Here is a 21,657-nt window from a genome sequence, read left to right on the forward strand (position 1 = left end):
TTATACAAACAGAATAGTGAGATGCTCAAAGCTCAAGTGACTTGCCTACTGCCAGACAGCTGCTATGTGGAAGAGGTGGAATTTGAAGCCAGGCATTCTAGCTCTTACTGTCTGTGTCTTAACCACCATGCTATACAGCATCCCTGGTAGAGATGCTTGACAGGAGGAAGAGAGGGAAGAAGCTACTTTCCTTAAGGAGCTCAGATCTCACTGGGGCCTGGACAAGGACACCTGTAACACATGTACACATGTGCACACAGGTGTACACACACAGAAAGAGAACATGGGAAAACTACAAGAAGAAACACTAAGTGCTAAAATGTGTAGTTCAGAGCAGTGCTTCTCAAACTGTAATGTGTATGTAAATCACCTGGGGATCTAGTTAAACTGTAGATTTGGATTCGATCTGATGGGGTGGGACCAGAGACTCATTGTTAAAACAAGTGAACTTGCATTTCTAACAAGTTCTCAGGTGATACTGATACTGCTGGTCCATGGACCACACTTTGAGCAGCAAGGATGAACTCTAAAGGTTGAAGCAAGTCAGAGAAGGGAGATTTCACGGTGGGCTGGAGAGGTCCTGGGACAGTGAGCTGAGTCTGGGCCCATGGCAGGGCTTGGTTGGCCCTCTCTGGAGCCATCCAGCTTTTGGGTCTCAGGGACCTGGGAGCGAGGGGATGCTTTCAGAGGCCCGTAACTTGTGCCCCAAAGCCTCCTCGATCCCCCTTTACAAGCAGCAGCACTGTGTAGGAGATCCACACGTGAATAACCCGTGTTTGAGAAATGTCCAATCCTGATCATGTCAGGAAACATCATGCAAATTCTGAAATCAGAGCCAAAGGGAAGTGCTGCGAGGTTTACAACCAGCTGTAGTGGTTCGATGGGAAGGATCTTTCTCCGAGTGGTTCCTCTTGAGGGGAGCATTTCTGCTGGCTCCAGGACTTTGGCCATCTATAAAGCTTGGCATTGAGAAATAAGAAAATTCTCAAGGAGGACGAGCTCTTGAGTGAGACCCAACAAGCGGCTTTTCACCAAATTGCAATGGAGCCTTTCGAAATCAATGGTAAAGTACGATTCCCCAATAATGGAATTGACCAGAAATGTAGTCTTTCTGCTAGCGAGATACGAAAATAGACATGTCAATAGAAAGTCTAGGTTTGGCTTATTGCTGCATTTTGCATGTAACCATCACTAATACGTGTCTGGAGTGCTTCAATTTGGAATTTCTGGAATGCTAATAATAGATGCTGTATTTTTAGCATATAGTCAGGTTTTTCTTAGCTTCACTATTGTTTTAATCATATTTAAATATTTTCCCTTGAAAAAATGCCAGTGCTTATTGAATGTCCCCCTTTTTAAATGAGTGTCTTATTCTGACACACAGGTTGGGTGATACAATGAAAACGCAAAACAGGGGCACTGAAAGGGGACCACAAAACTGAAGCCAAGCGTGACAGTTTTCAAAATACAGCTCTTTAAAATTCTTTAAGGGGATTTCTGTTATAACTGATGTGCTGGTCAGGAAACATATTCTGTATTTCATGTTGACTGAAATATGTTCATAGCTTCATAATTAGTTTGTCTTAGGTTAAACTCAGGTCTGTAATATTCAGTCAACTCTGTTGTCTTTATTTTCTCACTCAACGTTCAACAGGTGATGCATTTTTAAAATCTTCTAGAATTTGTAGCATTTGAAGTCATGGGTGGGCTTGCATTCCACAAATGATCTCTGATTTCCTAGTCTAGAACATTCTCTTGGGATCATCTTCCAAGTTGATCAGTCATTTCCACTCCCAGGCTTTGCTGGAAGTTGTCTATGCAGGAAAATTGGTGGCTCTATCTCCTGGCCAGAGTGTCCTTCTCATCCCACACCTGTCTGTCCAGGTCCCTGCCTGGAATTTTTAGGCGTACAAAGATGAAGCATTTGGGGCTCTGTCTCTAGGAATTTACAGTGTAATAACAGAGAAAGGCATGAGTGCTAATGACTATAATAATCATTGGCTATTTAGAACTTCTCAGAATGCAACATTCTGGATACATGACTGTTTAAGAGACTGAGGATGTTCAAGCAAAGTCAGCTGATCAAGCATACTCAGCACCTATTTCCAGCAGGGCACTGCACTCAGCACTGAGGAAACAGGCTTGAATAAACATAGCCTCTGGCCTCTGGCTTCAGGCAGGAGGGGACAGGGGACAGGGTGAGCTGCCTATGAACTGACAATTTCCGTGTTGTGACTGAGACTTCCACAGGACATGATGGACAGATCTAGCTGGGTGTAGAGCCCTGGAGGGCAGAGCTGACACCTCTTCCAAAGTTTAAAGGGGGTCCATTAGAGAAAGAAGTTAGTGCCTGGGGCAGGGGTGGGCACCACATGTTTGTATTGTATTCACAAGAAATATTCGGAGAAATATAAATAACTCCATACTGTTTGGCCAAAATTGGGAGGGAAAGACCAGTGGGGACTGAGGCTGGAACCAAAAAATTTGACTTCATCTTGAGGTCAGTGGGGAAGCAGGAAGGGGCTGATGTGGGGCTGAAAGGCACTAATGTGCATGTGAGATTGCTCTTTGTCCTACATAGGGATGGCTGGAGGAGAACAGAGAGGAACTTGGCAGCAAGAAGTGATGAGGGGCAGTGGATGGAAGGCAGGAAAATAAAGGAATGCTCTGGAGAAACACTGGAAATCAGATCAATTGGACTGCAATGGCAGGACAGGGCTGGGGAGGAAGACGCAGGAGTTGATAGTGAACCCTAGATTTCTGACCTGGGTTGTGTGTGTCACCAATTAAAAATGTAACCAAGCCAGTGCAGGAGGATTCCTTGAGCCCAGGAATTTGAGACCAGCCTGGGCAACATAGTGAGACCCTATCTCCACCAATAAATAAATAAATAAAATTTTTAAAGTATCTTACCAAAAAACCAAAACTACTCCAATTTGGATGAAAGAAACATTTTCTTAAATGCATTCACAACATCCTGCCTTCTAATACAAAGATTGTGGAACATATGAAACTTTCTAGAAGAGTACCATTATGCAGGTAATCTCTGTGAGGCTCTGTTAACACAGTGACCCCTCAGGGCCAGCTCTGCACCTTACTTATTTTTTGTCTGCTGAAGATTTATTCATTTAGGCCATATATAGTTTTATTTTCTTTTGAAAATACATTATCTTAAACTTCCCACATATGGTTCATGAAAAACAGCACTGAAAAACATTTCTAATGTCATTTTCCTCATTTATTTTTCTCTATTGTTAGTATTGAAATATAAAATGCTGTTTTTCCCTGATTATAAAGTATTAAACTAGTTTTTTTTATTGTTATTATTACCCAAGGATACTGGACTAGGAAAGTTTTCACCACATGCTGAAGAAAATTTTAGAAGTGAGTTTGGGAAACTTTTGGAATATAACCTTCATTTTTTCTAAAATTAATCTAAAAAAATGACGAGGAGTGTAAATTTCACAGTATACCCTCTAGAAGCACAGTGCACCTTGCATCCCTCTTTCCTGCCATCACCTCCAGCCTCCCTCATTAGAACAAGCCTCCTTCATTCCATTATCTGCACTAGAATTAAGGTACTTTTCTTTATTTTTTATTCTAGCTTTTTAGAAGTGTGATTAACAATACAAACTATATATATTTATGATGTACGCTTGATGATTTGATATACGTATCCATGGGCGAATGACCACCACAAAGACTGCTTTAGTTTCCTGAGGGGACTTGACGTAGGGTTGGCTTCTGTGGCCCTCAGGGTCCCACAGAATCCCAGGTCTCTCCTCAGAGCCATAGAAACTGCTCTTTTGCCCCATCATCCTCCTCAACAATGGAACATTTGGGCTTGAACGAAAGGATTTACCTGTTGACAATATCTTTCTGGGATGTGTCTGTTTCTACCTTTTTGAAAATTAGCAATCTGTGTCTGGCTTTAGGCTTCCTGTCACACTCCTGGCCATCTGGTTTCTCAAGGAAGACTACTGTTACCACAGCCTAATAAGACAAGCACTTGTTGGGCTGTGCAATGTGATCTGTCGGAACCTCTTTTGTTTTTTTGTTTTTTTTTTTTTTTTTGGGATGCACCCAGGCTGGAGTGCAGTGGGGTGATCTCAGCTCACTGCAACCTCCATCTCCCGGGTTCAAGTGATTCTCCTGCCTCAGTCTCCCTAGTAGCTGGGATTACAGGTGCCCACCACCATGCCCGGCTAACTTTTATATTTTTAATAGAGACAGGGTTTCACCATGTCGGCCAAGCTGGTGTCCAACTCCTGACCTCAAGTGATCCGCCCCCCTCGGCCTCCCAAAGTGCTGTAATTACAGGCATGAGCCACCCACCTGGCCCTGTTGGGGCCTCGTACTCCAACTTCTCAACTACTTCAGGCTTCCCACCAACTTCAGTCTGAAGAACATTTTTCTTGAGAGAGAAGATTGAAACAAAATACAAGTAGAAAAGTTAAGGTTTTTATTGTTGTTTGTTTTAATTAACACTAACTATTGTCTCTCAGTAGTGAGCCTAACCATCCTTTCTTCCCGCCCTTAACGTACTCTAGAGGGACCTTCAACAAACCCAAACCCTCAAGTCCATTCAGGCTCAGTCTTGCGACACGACTGCTATTATTTCATGTCGTTGTTCTGACTTTGCTCTTCATCATGCCAATATTTCTCAACATCTTTTAAATATCTGGTTTTATTGCAGAGTTTTGTCTTAACTTTTTATGGTGAAATAGTTATAGAGTCAGAGAAAGTTGCAAAAAATGTACAGAGAAGCTTTTCTGACTCTTGACTCATTCTCCCCCAGTGGTAACATCTTACACTGCATTAATACAAAATTACAACCAGGAAACTGATATTGGTGCAATCCATAGAGCTTATTCATTAGTTTTACATGCAATCATCTCTGTGTATGTATATAGTTGTACCAATTCTATGCTTAAATAACCCCACATACTCCTCACTCCCCCACCAGCAATCATCAACCCCTGGCAACCACTAATTAGCTTCCCATCTCTATAATTTTGCGATTTTGGGAATGTTACATAAAGAAATTACACAGTATGTGACTTCTTCAAGATTGATTTTTTTTTCACATGGTATAATTCCTTTGAAACCCATCCAAGTTGTATCCATCCATAGTTGGCTCTTCTTGTTGAGTGGCATTCCTTGATATGAATGTATCAAAGATTGTTTAACATTCACCCACTGAAGGACATTTGGGTTGTTTACAGTTTGGGGGCTATTACAAATAAAGTTGCCATGACCATTTCTGTAAATGCTTTTGTGTGACTTTAAGTTCTCATTTCTCCAAGGTAAATGTCCAAAAGTGTAATTGCTGGATTCTAAGTATATGTTTGGTTTTACAAGAAGCAGTCGACGTATTTTCCAATGTGACTATACCATTTTACATTCCCAGCAGCAATGTAGAACTGATCCAGTTTTCTGCAACCTTGTCAACATTTGACATTATCACTATTTTTAATTGTAGCCATTCTCATAGGTGTATAGTGATATTTCATTGTAGATTTAATTTACATTTTCCTAATGGCTGGTAATGTTGACTATCTTCTCATGTGCTTAAATACCATATGTATAGCCTCTTCAGTGAATTGTGTGTGTCTTTTGCCCATGTTTTAATTGGATCTTTTATTTTTTACTGTTTGGTTTTAAGAGTTCTTTATATATTCTATATATAAGTCCTTTGCTAGATATGTGGCTTGCAAACGTTTTCTCCCAGTCTGTAACTTGTATTGTTATGTTCATATCAGCATCTTTTACAGCGCAAAAGTTTTTAATTCTGATAAGGTCCAACCTAACAATTTTTCCATCTATGTATTATGCTTTTGGTGTCAAGTCTAAGAGTTCTTTAGCCCTTGGTGGTGAAGATTTTCTTCTCTATCTTATTCTAAAATTTTTGTAGTTTTACATTTTACAGTTAAGTATGTGCTCTATTTTATTTTTATATGTTAGAGACAAGATCTCACTATGTTGCCCAAGTTGGAGTGTGCAGTCGCTATTCACAGGTGTAATCATAGTGCATTGCAGCCTCAAACTCATGGGCTCATGTAATCTTCCCACTTCAGCCTCCCAAGTAGCTGGGACTACAGGCTCATACCACCATGCCTAGCCCGTGATCCATTTTGAATTGATTTTCATATAAGGTATGATGTTTAGGCCAAGGTTTTCATATGTTTCATTTTGTTGACCATGGATATGTAGTCATTCCAGCACCATTTGTTGAAAGGCTATCCTTTCCCTGTTGAATTGCTTTTACACCTTTGTCAAAAACAACTTGGGTAAATTTGTGTGCATCTCATTCTGCATTCTTTATTCTTTTCCAGTGATCTATGTGACAATCCCTCTAACAATACCACAGTGCTTTGATTACTATAGTTATATTGTAAGCGTTATTATCAGATAGAGTTATTCCTCAAATTTTAGTCTTCTTTTCAAAACTGCTTTAGCTATTCTAGGGTTTTTGCCTTTCCGTATAAATTTAAGTGTCAGCTTGTCTACGGTTACAAAAAGATCTTGCTGAAATTTTGATAGGCATTGTGTTACACCTATAGATAAATGTAGAGAAAATTGATATCTTTATTATATGCAGACTTACGATCCATGCACATCTCTCCATTTACTTAGGTCTTTGGTTCTTTTAACCAAATTTTTAAAAAAATTTCAGCATACAGATCCTGTATATGTTTTGTTAGATTTATATCTAAATATTTCATTTTCTTTGGTGTTAGAAATAATGGCGGGCGGTGGTACGCTGTATCCAGCATTTGGGAGGCGGGCGGGGATCACGAGGTCAGGAGATCGAGACACGGTGAACCCGTCTCTACTAAAAATACAAAAAAAATTAGCCGGGGGTGGCGGGCGCTGTGTCCAGTATCGGAGGCTGGGCAGGAGATGGGTGAACCGGGGGTGGAGGTTGCAGTGAGCGAGATCGCCACTGCATCCAGCTGGTGAAAGAGCAAATCCGTCTCAAAAAAAAAAAAAAAGAAATACCAAAATTGTTAGAAATAGATAATTGGTGCCAGGAAGAAAAGTCAGCACAGAGACAAAAGATCTCTCAGCAAGGCCATCTTTACTTTCTGCAGAAAGGGTGCTCAATCGCAGATGGAACAATGGCGAGAGCACACTTGAACAAAAGAAAAGCAGACATATTTATCCCTTACACATTTGGGTCATCCTTACTGCTGTGTCCTGCATCTATTGGCTGGAGCAGGACCTCACAATCTTAAACTGATACCTGATTTGCTAATAGCCTACAACTTTCCTAATAGTTAAGTACAGGGAAGGACAAAGAAGTTGCTTACAAAAGGTTTAAGGAAGGAATAACATTTCCAAATAAGGAAGAGGCATAGGGTGTGAGCTGGAATGTGCCTGTGAGCATGTTCAACAGTTACATAGGATAGGGCTTAACAAAGAGTTATTAACACAAAGCAAGGGGCTTGAAGAAAGTTAGTCCTCAAAAGAAACCATCATTTCCAATACTCACAATTTATTCTTCAACAAGAAGGAAAACTTTGAAGAGGAAATTTTTACCTTCTACAATCCCTCCTCTTTTACTTTTTAGTTTTCCTCTTCAAACTTGCTTAACATGTCCTGGCTTGGTTGTTTTGATTAACTCCTGGATGTATGGTACAACATAATACCTAAGAAGAAGGAGTATACTTATTATAGTTATTAAAGAGGTAAGAATTGAAGCTATGTTTTTTTGTTTGTTTGTTTGTTTTCTGGTTGATGAAATACCAGAGTAAAAGGGATAGGCAGTTGAACTAGAGCAAAACTATTGCTCCAATTATTTGGTTGAGTGTCCAGTAATGGTCCTCCATAATACCACCATACATCCACTCAAGGTGGATGTATGAATAAGGACGAACTGATGAGTCAGCTCTTGGAAGTGCCTGACTTCACTGCATCCTGTTAAGTCTCCAAGGAATGCCAGATTTTTCCCCTTGTCATTGGAGATACGAGGTAAAATTGGTTTTGGAAGATGGAGGCTGGATGGCCCTCGGGGGCTGACCTGCAGGGTGTTGAACTTCAGGAAATAACAGAAAAAGAGCTTGGCACAATTCTTTATTCTAGGGGGTGGAATCTTGAAAAGGAGCTACCAGGCACTCCATGTCCGCTGGATTTGAGGACTATACTAGTGGAAAGGCAATAACGTGAGCCTCTGGCCTACCGTGCGCACAAGCGTAACAGTCACTTTTGTTTAAAGTGCAAACAGAATATTTAATCCATTTTAACCAGGCATTTACATCTTTATACCCTGTTTCAATGGCTATGGTTTGCCATAGGTCTCCTATTTCTACTACTGAGACCTTGCTTTTGTCATTTGGCATGAGGCGAGTCATAGTTTGATTTTGTAGGTTTGGGAAAGGGGCAGCTGTAGGAGGTGGAGGAGGGAGAACAAAGTGCACCTTAAAGAAGCCTATAGGATCCCTTCCAGTGACCTCTGCTCCTAAACCACAGAAGCGCCCTACAGTGGGGTTAGAGTTGCTGGTGGTAGGAATAGTAATGGATATAAGCACTGGGTAAGGAAAGGAAAGGAAAAGATAGATAGACTAAGCTTTCCCTAGCTTTAATTTGGTAGGGTTTGATCCAGGAACAATGGCCCATGATTCTGAGGATAATGGCGCTTCCTTGACTCGGGTGTGATGTGTCCATTCCTTTCTGCTGTACGAACAGCAGTCTCGGTGATTAGCAGCACAAGGTACGGTCCTTCCCAGGCTGGCCCGAGTTTCCCTTCTTTCCATCCTTTGATGAGAATGTGATCCCCAGGCTGGTGCTGGTGTACTGGAAACTCCAAGGGCAGAACCTGTGCTAAAAGACCTTTTGTTTTAAGGGAAGAGAAGGTGGAGTATAAACCAAGTATATAATTTCTAAGAAATTGATCTTTTGTTTTAAATGTGGGGACATCAACAGTGGACTTTATAGTCCTTGGCGTCTTCTTGCTGAGAAATTTTCTTTAGCACCTATTTTTATTAGTTTTCAGACCAAAGAAAGCCAAACACCATTTTATATTTGACAATGCTTCATGTATGATTTTATACTAGATAAGCTAAGTTTTACCTTTATATTAGTGTTATTAATGTTAAACTTAATTTTAATAAAACCTTGTTGACATATTTATCCAATTTTCATGTCTGACCGTAAGGTAAGATTTTTATAGACTGTTTTTAACCTTTTATAATTTTTTGTTAAAGAGCAGGTTAGTGCTTTAAGAAAAACCTTTTGTGCTTTTATTTTCATACCCGGTTCACAGAAAAACTGGATGACACCCCTTTAACTTTAGCCAATATGTTTACACACAGAATTTTCTTTACAATTAAAGTTTCAAAACTTGCTTAAACCTTCAAAACAAAATTTTTTTTAACCTTTTAATGTAGGTAGAAAGCCACATTCTTATGCCTCCTTGTAATCCTTTTACTAAAAGTTTATTTTATTTTCCTTACATACCTTGCATATAAACTGTTTATTCAATAGTTTTACATTCAGGAGGCCTAATTACTTTTAAATTATACAACATTTCTTGCATAAATTCCCTTTTATAATTTTGTTTTTCACAACTTTCACAGACAATTCTTCAACATGCCTCAACTTTCTGAGTTGTTCCTAACATCGTTTTCTTTAAACAACCAGTTAATTTATTTTAGGACAAAAATTTACCAAATAACATTCCTTTTTACATAAATTCTCCCTTCCTCCTTTTTTTTTTCTCAAAGATGATAGCCATTCTTTTCCAAAGCAAGCTTCCTTCATGTCGGTGGACTAGACTGTTTAAGGCCACAAGATTAGAAGTTAGGATAATACATATGACACTGTTAACATTTAGCAAACTTTACTTTTGTTGAAAACCTTGTAAGTTTGGGATTTCAATTATCCTTTGCTATTAATAAGACCTCGTTTAGTCCAAATTTAACTTAGAATTGCTATAGATGACTCCTTCCTGAATCTGTAAGTATTTTAAGGCTTGGCTGAGTGCAAACAACTCCCACCTTTGAGCAGACCAATTATTAGGCAATTTTCCTAACTCTGCTTCTACAAGAGTTTCCTTATCACTTACTGAATACCCATTGTGTCTTCTTCCCTCAATCACCCGGGAGGAACCATCTATCATCCTGTCACCCAGGAGGAGCCATCAATCATCCTGTCCTGAAGGGAGTTCCTCCTAGTCTGGTGGGACGTTTGTATGGTAACTAAGATTTAGATCCCCTGTTAGGAAACCTACTGAGTTAAGGGAATTTTCAGTGGCTAATGTTAAATCATCTTTTTCTAACAGAATAGCCTCATACCTGAAGGTTCTTGAGTCAGTGAACTACCTTTTAGCTTTTGGGGTTTTTTGTTTGTTTGTTTGTTTTGACTTGGGATATTTCTGACCTGGTGAGGTGTGCTCACAATGAGGTTTCCTCTAAAAGTTATTTTTCTACTTTGTTCTGTTAGCAAAGCAGTTGCTGCTACAGATTGAATACATTTGGGCCATCTGTGGGTTACTGGGTTAAGGATTTTTGATTAGAAAAGCTACGGGTTTGTCAGTGGCCTCAGTGCTTTCGGGCTACGCCCTTGTTTACACTGACAACAAGGTGGTATTGGAGTGTTATAGGGTCATGGAGAAGACCTTCAATTATCAATTATAGGTTTTAAATTTACCCTGGCTTTTAAATGAACAGGGTACACTGTTTTCTCTTTACTACTTCTGTCTCTCTCTCTCTCTCTCTTTGACTCTGTCTCTCTCTCTCTCACTCCCTCTTTATCTCTCTGTCTCTCTCTCTCTCTGATTCTCTGTCTCTCTCTTTGACTCCCTCTTTGTCTCTCTGTCTCTTTCTCTTTCTTCCCCTTACTTCCTCTCCCAGTTTCTCTTTCCTCTCTGCTGGTCTTTCCCTGTCTCTGCCAGCCACTTATGCTGCTGTTCTCCCTTCTCCTTCCCCTTCCTCTAGGGGAGCAACCAGCAGGAGTGGAGCTTAGCCTCTTTCTTACCCCTGAAAAGAAGGGAAAGGGGAGTTCTGAATATTTTTCTTACTATTGGAGGTTTGTGTGAGGTTCAACCACCTGAAATTTGTGGAAGGCTCAACCCCTCAAACCAGGGATGTCTTGCTTACCTGTCCTGGAAGGCTCCACTCCTCAAACCAGGGGGTGTCTTGCTTTGCCTGCCCTGGGAGGTTGACCTGGTTTCTCCCTTTCCCTCTCTGAAGGTCCCTTGCACACTTCCCACTTGTGTTGTCCTCTCTGGCCACTCCCCCAAGGGAGAATTAGGCTCCTTTTAGTGTTGGCATGCAGGTATAAATCCCATGGCAGGATCCGCCCTAGGCCATATGAGGTAGCTACAGAACCACAGAGAGGACCCACTCACTCCATCCAGCAGTAGGACTTGTCACCATCCACACAAACAACACCGTAAGCAGAGTTCTCTGTGATCATTCACGCACATGCACATTTAGCCCTCCAGAATTTCATGACCAAGGAAAGACACAGTCATTTTCAGGCAAGCAAATCTGAGACAGTTCGCCATTGCCAAGCCACCACAACAAGAACTTCTAAAAACTTGAACTGCTTAAATCTGTTTAAATCTTGAAACAAATCCCAGAAACACATCAAAACAGAACCTAAGGCATAAATCACACAGGACCTATAAAACAAAAATGTAAGTTAAAAAGCAAAATCAAAAAACAAAAATGAAACAAAGTACAGGCAACAAAGAGCATGATGAATGCAATGGTACCTCACATTTCAATACTAACATTAAATATAAATGGCCTAAATTCTCCACCTAAAAGATACAGAACTGCAGAATGGATAAGAACTCACCAACAAACTATCTGCTGCCTTCAGGAGACTCACCTAACACATAAGGACTCACATAAACTTAAAATAAAGGGGTGGAAAAAGGCATTTCATGCAAATGGACACCAAAAGTGAGCAGCAGTAGCTATTCTTATATCAGACAAAACAATCTTTAAAGCAACAGAGGTTAAAAGAGACAAAAAAGGACATTATATAATGGTAAAAATCCTTGTCAAACAGGAAGATATCACAATCCCAAACATTTATGCACCTAATACTGGAGCTCCCAAATTTATAAAACAATTGCTAATAGACCTAAGAAATGAGATAGACAGCAACACAATAATAGTTAGCGAGGTACTTCAATACTCCACTGACAGCACAGGAGAGGTCATCAAGACAGAAAGTAAACAAAGAAACAATGGATTTAAACTATACTTGGAACAAATGGACTTAGCAGATATATACAGAACATTTCATCCAACAACCAAATAATACACATTCTATTCAACAGTGCATGGAACTTTCTCCAACATAGACCATAGGATAGGCCATAAAATGAGCCTCAATAAATTTAAGAAAATTGAAATTATATCAAGCATTCTCTCAGACCACAGTGGAATAAAACTGGAAATCAACTCCAAAAGGAACCTTCAAAACCATGCAAATAAATGGAAATTAAATAACCTGCTCCTGAATGAGGATTGAGTCAAAACTGAAATCAAGATGGAAATTTAAAAATTATTTGAACTGAATGACAATAATGACAAAACCTACCAAAACCTCTGGGATACAGCTAAGGTGTTGCTAAGAGGAAAGTTCATACTCCTAAAGACCTACATCAAAAAGTCTGAAAGAGCACAGACAATCTAAGGTCACACCTCAAGGAATTAGGGAAACAAGAACAAACCAAATGCAAACCCAGCAGAAGAAAGGAAGTAACCAAGATCAGAGCAGAACTAAATAAAATTGAAACAAAAAATACAAAAGATAAGTGAAAAAAAAGTTGGTTCTTTAAAATATAAACAAAATTGATAGACCATTAACAAGATAAACCAAGAAAAGAAGAGAGAAAAACCAAATAACCTCACTAAGAAACAAAACAGGATATATTACAACTGACACCACTGAAATACAAAAGATCATTCAAGGCTACTATGAACACTTTCACTCACATAAACTAGAAAACCTAGAAGAGATGGATAAATTCCTGGAAAAATACAACCTTTCTAGCTTAAATCAGGAAGAATTAGATACCCTGAACAGACCAATAACAAGCAGCAAGATTGTTCAGTAATTTAAAAATTACCCCCCAAAACAAACAAACAAACAAACAAACAGTCCAGGACCAGACAGATTCACAGCAGAATTATATCAGACATTAAAAGAAGAATTGGTACCAATCCTTTTAACACTATTCCACAAGATAGAGAAAGAAGGAATGCTCCCTAATTCATTCTATGAAGCCTTCATTACTCTAAAACCAAAACCAGGAAAGGACACAACCAAGAAAGAAAACTACAGACCAATATCCTTAATGAACATAGATGTGAAAATCCTTAACAAAATACTAGTTATGGTGGATATCAAAAAGATAATCCACCATGGATCGAGTGGGTTTCATACCAGGGATGCAGGGATGGTTTAACATTCCCAGGTCAATAAATGTGATACAACACATAAACAAAATTAAAGACAAAAATCCCATGATCATCTCAATAGATGCAGAAAAAGCATTTGACAAAATCCAGCATCCCTTTATAATTAAAACACTCAGTAAAATCAGCATACAAGGGACATAACTTAATGTAATAGAGGCCATCTATGACAAACTCACAGACAACATAATACTGAATGGGGAAAAATTGAAAGCATTCCCTCTGAGAACGGGAACAAAACAAGGATGCTCACTCTCACCACTCCTCTTCAACACAGTACTGGAAGTCCTAGCCAGAGCAATCAGACAAGATAAAAAAAAGGGGAGGGGCATCCAAATCAGTAAAGAGGAAATCGAACTGTCCCTTTTTGCTGATGATATGACTGTTTACCTTGAAAATCCTAATGGCTCCTCCAGAAAGCTCCTAGAACTGATAAAAGAATTCAGCAAAGTTTCCAGATACAAGATTAATGTACACAAATCAATAGCTCTTCCTTACACCAACAGTGACCAATTAGAGAATCAAATCAAGAACTCAACCACATTTGCAATAGCTGCAAAAAAAAAAAAAAAATACAATACTTAGGAATATACCTGACAAAGGAGTCAAAAGACCTCTTCAAGGAAAATTACAAAACACTGCTGAAAGAAATTATAGATGACATAAACAAATGGAAACACATCTTTTGCTCATGGATGGGTAGAAACAATATTGTGAAAATAACCATACTGCCAAAAGCAATCTACAAATTCAATGCAATCCCCATCAAAATACCACCATCATTCTTCACAGAGTTAGAAAAAAACAATTCTAAAATTCGTGTGGAACCAAAAAAGAGCATGCATAGCCAAAACAAGACTAAGCAAAAAGAACAAATCTGGAGGCATCACACTATCTGATTTCAAACTATACTATAAGGCCATAGTCACCAAAACAGCATGGTACTGGTATAAAAAACAGGCACATAGACCAATGGAACAGAACAGAGAACCCAGAAATAAACCCAAATACTTAAAGCAAACAAAAATATAAAGTGGGGAAAAGACACCCTTTTCAACAAATGGTGCTGTGATAATTGGCTAACCACATGTAGGAGAATGAAACTTGATCCTCATCTCTCACCTTATAAAAAAGTCAACTCAAGATGGATTAAGGACTTAAACCAAAAACCTGAAACTGTAAACATTATAGAAGATAACATTGGGAAAACCCTTCTAGACATTGGCTTAAGCAAAGATTTCATGACCAAGAACCCAAAAGTAAATGCAATAAAAACAAAGATAAATAGCTGGGACCTAATTAAACTGAAGAGCTTTTGCACAGCAAAAGGAACAGTCACCAGAGTAACCGGATAACCCACAGAGTAGGAGAAAATCTTCACAATCTATACATCTGACAAAGGACTAATGTCCAGAATCTACAACAAACTCAAATCAGTAAGAAAAAAAATTCCATCAAAAAGTGGGCTAAGGATATGAAAAAACAATTCTCAAAAGAAGATGTACAAATGGCCAAGGACAAGTGATGCTCAACATCACTAATGATAAGGGAAATGCAAATCAAAACCACAGTGTGATATTACCTTACTCCTGCAAGAATGGTCGTAATCAAAAAATCAAAAACTGTAGATGTTGGCATGGATGTGGTGATCAGGGAACACTTCTACACTGCTGGTAGGAATGTAAACTAGGACAGCTGCTATGGAAAACAGCATGGAGATTCCTTAAAGAAGTAAAAGTAGAAATACCATTTGATCCAGCAATCCTACTACTGGGTATCTACCCAGAGGAAAATAAGTCACTATTTGAAAAAGATACTTTCACATGCATGTTTATAGCAGCACAATTCACAATTGCAAAATCGTGGAACCCCAACAAGTGGATAAAGAAACTGTGGTGTATATATGATGGAATACTACTCAGCCATAAAAAGGAATGAATTAACAGCATTTTCAGTGACCTGGATGAGATTGGAGACTATTATTCTAAGTGAAGTAACTCAGGAATGGAAAACCAAACATCATGTATTATCACTGATATGACAGAGCTAAGCCATGAAGGCATAAGAATGATACAGTGGACTTTGGGGGCTTGGAGGGAAGAGTGGGAGGGTGGTGAAGGATAAAAGACTACAAATACAGTGCAATGTATACTGTTTGGGTGATGGGTGCACCAAAATCTCACATATCACCACTAAAGAACTTCCTCATGTAACCAAATACCACCTATACCCCAATAACTTATGGAAAAATAAAATAAAATAATAATAATAAAAATAAATAAATAAAAATAAAAGTTTTTTGTGTAGATTTTGTGGAATTGTCTATATAGATAGTCATGTACTCTACAAATAAGAACATTTTAATTTCTTTCTTTCCAAACTGTATGCCTTTTATTTCTTTTTCTTGCCTTATTGCACTGGATAGAACTTTCCAGTACTATGTTGAATAAGAAGGCAAGAACAGATATCCTTGCCTTGTTTCAAATCTTAAGGGAAAAGTGTCCTGTCTTTCACCATTAAGTATGATGTTAGCTTTAGATATTTTGTAGATGCAATTTTTTAAGTTGAGGAAGTTCTCCTCTATTTCTAGTTTGCTGAGAATTTTTATTGTGAGTTTATTATTTGTTATGAGTCATTATGAATTATAATGATGAGAGTTTTACTATGAATTGAATATTGGCAAGTGCTTTTTCTGCATAAATTTTATGATTTTTCTTCTAGCTTGCTGATCTGGTGGAATATATTGATTAATTTTAAAATATCGAAACATCCTTGCATATCTGGAATAAATCCCACTTTGTTGTGGCATATAATTTTTTAAATATATTGCTTGATATTATTTACTAATTTTTTTATGGAAGTTTTTTTTGAAATTTTTATTTCTTTTCTTTTTTCTTTTCTTTGAGATGGAGTCTCGCTCTGTCGCCCAGGCTGGAGTGCAGTGGCGCAATCTCGGCTCACTGCAAGCTCCACCTCCCAGGTTCACACCATTCTCCTGCCTCAGCCTCCTGAGTAGCTGGGACTACAGGCGCCCCCCCACCACACCCGGCTAATTTTTGGTATTTTTAGTAGAGACAGGGTTTCACCGTATTAGCCAGGATGGTCTCGATCTCCTGATCTCGTGATCCACCTGCCTCAGCCTCCCAAAGTGCTGGGATTACAGGCTTGAGCCACCGCACCCTGCCTGAAATTTTTATTTCTATTTTAAGTTCCAGGGTACACGTGCAGAATGTGCAGGTTTGTTACATGGGTAAATGTATGCCATGGTGGTTTGCTGCACCCATCAACCCATCACCTAGATATTAAGCTCAGAATGCATGAACTATTATTCCTAATGCTCTCCCTATACCCCCACACCCTGACTGGCCCCAGTGTGTGTTATTCCCCTCCTTGTGTCCACATGTTCTCATTGTTCAGCTCCCACTTATAAGCGAGAACATGCAGTGTTTGGTTTTCTGTTCCTGCATTAGTTTTCTGAGGATAATGGCTTCCAGCTCCATCCATGTCCCTGCAAAGGACATGATCTCCTTCCTTTTTATGGCTGCATAGTATTCCATGGAGTAAATATACCACATTTTCTTTATCCAGTCTATCATTGATGGACATTTGGGTTGATTCCATGTTTTTGTTATTGTGAAGGGTGCTGCAATGAACATACATGTGCCATATATCTTTATAATAGAATGGTTTGTAATGGGATTGCTGGGTCAAATGGTATTTCTGGTTCTAGATCTTTGAGGAAGCACCACACTATCTTCCACAATGGTTGAACTAATTTACATTCCCACCAACAGTGTAAAAGTGTTCCTATTTCTCTGGAACCTCATCAGCATCTGTTGTTTCTTGACTTTTTAATAATCCCCATTCTGACTGATGTGAGATGGTATCTCATTGTGGTTTTGATTTTCATTTCTCTAATTATCAGTGATGTTAAATTTTCTTTTCTTATATATGTTGGCTACATGAATGTCTTCTTTTGAGAAGTGTCAGTTCATGTCCCTTATTCACTTTTTAATGAGGTTTTTTTTTCTTGTAAATTTGTTCAAGTTCCTTGTAGATTCTGAATATTAGACCTTTGTCAGATGGATAGATTGCAAAAATTTTCTCCCACTCTGTAGGTTGCCTGTTCACTCTGATGATAGTTTCTTTTGCTGTGCAAAAGTTCTTTAGTTTAATTAGATCCCATTTGTCAATTTTTGCTTTCATTGCAGTTGCTTTTGGCAATTTCCTCATGAAATCTTTGCCCATACCTATCTCCTGAATGGTATTGCCTAGATTTTCTTCTAGGCTTTTTATAGTTTTGGGTTTTACATTTAAGTCTTTAATCCATCTTGAGTTAATTTTTGTATAAGGTGTAAGAAAGGGATCCAGTTTCAGTTTTCTGCATATGGCTAGCCAGTTTTCCCAGCACCATTTATTGAATAGGAGATCCTTTCCCCATTGCTTGTTTTTGTCAGGTTTGTTGAAGATCAGATGGTTGTAGATGTGTGGTCTTATTTCTGAGTTCTCTATTCTGTTCCATTAGTCTATGTGTCTGTTTTTGTACCAGTACTAAGCTGTTTTGTTTACTGTAGACTTGTAGAGTAGTTTGAAGTCTGATAGTGTGATGCCTCCAGCTCTGTTCTTTTTTCTTAGGATTTTCTTGGATATACAAGCTCTTTTTTAGTTCCGTATAATTTTAAGATAGTTTCTTCTAATTCTGTGAAGAATTTCAATGGTAGTTTAATGGGAAATGCATTGAATCTATAAATTACTTTGGGCAGTATGGTCATTTTCATGATATTGATTCTTCCTATTTATGAGTATGAAATATTTTTCCATTTGTTCATGTCCTCTCTGATTTCCTTGAGCAGCAGTTTGTAGTTCTCCTTGAAGAGGTCCTTCACGTCCTCTATTCCTAGGTATTTTATTCTCTTTGTAGCAATTGTGAATGGAAGTCCATTCACGATTTTGTTCTCTGCTTGCCTTTTACTGAAGATTTTTATGTCAAAGTTCATCAGATAGTTTTGTTTGTTTGTTTGTTTTTATTGGACTATCTTTGATTTTTGTATTAGGATCATTCTGACCTCATAAAATGAGTTAGAAAGTGTTTCTTCCTTTTCTATAAGAGGTTGTGTAAAATTGATGCCAACTGTTCTTTAAATGTTTATTAGGATATGCTAGTAAAACTATCTGGGCCTGAATATTTCTTTTCTGGGAGCTTTTAAATTAAAATTTAGATTTATTTAATGATTATAGATATTCAGATTATCTATTTCACCTTTGCTGAGTTTTGGTAGTTTGTGGCTTTTCAGGAACTAGCCCATTTCCTTTAAATTGTGAGCATAAAGTTAGTGATAGTATTTTCTTATTTTCTTTTTAATGGCTGCAGGATCTGTAGTAATAGCACCTGTTTCATTTCTGACATTGGCTATCTGTGTCTTCTTTCATTTTTATTTTTGTCAGTCTTGCTAGAGATTTGTCAATTTTATTGACTTTGTTCAAAGAGCTAGCTTTTGTTTCATTGATTTTTCTCTATATTCCTATTTTAAATTTTATTTATTTATATTCTTATCTTAATTATTTCCTTTTCTGGTGATTAGGAATTATTTTGTTCTTTTCTAATTTCTTGAGGAAAAAACTTAGTGTGCTGATTGGAGGCCTTTTTTATTTTTGGTGTAAGCAGTTCGTGCTATAAATTGTCTTTTCAGAGCTGCTTTTGTTTTATCCCATAAATTTTAATATATTGTATTTTCATTTCCTTTCATTTCTATTTTTAAATTTTTTTTGATACTTTCTTAATGACCCATGCATTATATAGAAGTCCTTTTTTAAATGTTCCAAATGTTTGGAGATTTTCCTGTTGCCTATCCATTGTTGATTTTTATTTTTATTGCATTATCAGCAAATAACACATTCTGTATGACCTTGGTTTTTTTTCATTTTGTTGAAATTTGTTTTATGACCTAGGATATGGTCTATTTTGGTGAATGTTCCATGAGTCCTTGAAAAGGATGTACATTCTGCTGTTGCTACCTGGAGTATTCTGTGTGTTCATTAGATACTATCAGTCAGTCGTGGTAGTGTTTAGTTCTTCTGTAACTTTGCAGAGTTTCTATCAATTGCTGAAAGTAGGTGTTAAAGTCTTAATTATAATTATGTATTGTCTATTTCTTTTTTCAGCTAAGTCAATTTTTGCTTCATGTATTTTGAAGTTCTATTGTTTGATTTCTTATTTATAGCCCATAGTTGGATTATGTTTTTTAATATAGTTTGGCAGTATCTGTCCTCTGATTTAGACCATTTATACCAAAACTAATTATTGATATGTCAGGGCTTAAATCAGCCATCTTATTGTGTGTTTTCTGTTTTTTCTTTGTTTCCCATTCACGTATTTCTCTTTTCTTGCCTTCCTGTGGATTATTCGAACAATTTTTAGAATTCTATTTTGATTTATTTATAGTGTTTCTCTACTTATTGCAATATATATATGGAACTTATCATAGCCTGGCTATTGCAATATATATACAGAACATATCAACATTTTACCATTTTGAGTCAAGTGTAGAAATCTCACTTTCATTTATGTTCTTTAGCCTTCTCCACTTTTTAAATATAATTGTCATATTTCCATTACATTCACTGAACACCACATCAGATGGTATAATTTTTGGGTTAAAAATCAAATGTGATTTTTAAAACTCATGAGGAGAAGGATGTTGTAGTATATATCCCTATTTTTACTTGTTCTATTATTCTTTCTTTTTTGAAATTCTAGTTTACTATATCATTTCCTTTCTGTTAGGGGAACTTCCTCTAGTCATTCTTTAAAGTTAGTTCTGCCAGCAAAAGATTCTCTTCCTTTCTCTTCCTCTGAGAGTGTCTTTATTTCTTGTCCATTCCTGTAGTGTATTTTTATTGGCAATATAATTCCTGGTTGACAATTCTTCTTTTTCAGAACACAAAATAAGCTGTACCACTTACATCTGGTCTCCATAGTTTCTGATGAGAAATTTTCTGTCATTCAGATTGGTATTCCTGGCCAGGCACAGTGGCTCATGCCTGTAATCTCAGCATTTTGGGAGGCTGAGGTGGGTGGATCTCTTGAGGTCAGGAATTCAAGACCAGCCTGGACATCATAGTGAAACCCTGTCTCTACTAAAAATATAAAAATTAGCCGGGTGTGGTGGTGTGCACCTGTAATCACAACTACTTGGGAGGCTGAGGCACAAGAATCACTTGAACCCAGGAGATGGAGGTTGAAGTGAGCAGAGATCATGCCAGTACACTCCAGCCTGGGCGACAGAGTGAGACACCATCTCAAAAAAATATATATTCCTTTATAAGTAATGTGCCATTTGTCTCTGGCTGCTTTCTAGATTTTTCCTTTGTCTTCAGATGTTTAATTTTCTCTGCCTTTTTATGTTTTCAACTTTTTAGTTATGAAGTGTCTTGATATGGATTTCTTTGAGCTTATCATGTTTGGGATTTTGACAGTTTCTTTAATCTGCAGGTTTAGATCTTCCACAAAATTCGGGGAATTTAGCCATTATTTCTTTGAATATTTTTTAAGCCTCACACTTTTTCTAGGAATTAAATGATATGAATTGTAGGTGTTTTGTTACTGGCCCACAGGTCTCTGAGGCTCTGTTCATGTTTGTTTGTTTGTTTTCCCAGCTGATTTTCTATTTTTAAGATATGTAATTTCTATTGTTCTATCACTGAGTTAACTGATTCTTTCCTCTGTTACATCTATTACACTATTCAGCTCATCTACTGAGTCTTTTTTCTTTAATTGGTATTTTTTAGTTCAATAGTTTCCATTTGCTTCTTTTTTTATATGTTATACTTTTTTGGTGAGCTTTTAAAAAATTTGTCTCAAGAATAGTTTTAATTGCTCACTAAGGCATTTTGTTACAGCTGCTTTAACATTCTTGTGGAATAGTTTTAACATCTGCGTCATCTCAATGCTGGTATCTCTTGATTGTCTTCTCTCATCTGAGTTGTGATTTTCTCTATTCTGGGTATGATGAGTGATTTTCCATTATATAATAGACGTTTTGTATAGTATGTTAGGAGATTCTGGGTCCTATTTAAAACTTCTATTTCAGTAGACAGTCACACAGTCACACAGTTTAGGTTTATTATGTAGGTTCTGGCCTACTTGTGTGGGCTATGGTACAATGACAGTTTAGTTTGCAGAGCCCTGTCTGTGTTATTTTGGTCCACTTTGTTTACC

The 21,657-nt window shown here is 37.7% G+C and overlaps 1 protein-coding gene across 1 annotated transcript in view; it reads left to right on the forward strand.

Moving 5' to 3' along the window:
* The first annotated feature begins 834 nt into the window (after positions 1 to 834).
* The window catches only part of MARCO (macrophage receptor with collagenous structure), a 50,894-nt gene continuing 30,071 nt past the window's right edge, over positions 835 to 21,657 (forward strand). Inside the window, exon 1 of the mRNA XM_003275186.2 lies at positions 835 to 1,063. Within this exon, the coding sequence (XP_003275234.2) occupies positions 1,042 to 1,063 (22 nt within the window). The 5' untranslated portion in view covers positions 835 to 1,041. The remainder of the gene's footprint in view (positions 1,064 to 21,657) is intronic.

The sequence above is a fragment of the Nomascus leucogenys genome, chromosome 20 (genome assembly GCF_006542625.1).
Source record: "Nomascus leucogenys isolate Asia chromosome 20, Asia_NLE_v1, whole genome shotgun sequence".
NCBI lineage: Eukaryota > Metazoa > Chordata > Mammalia > Primates > Hylobatidae > Nomascus > Nomascus leucogenys.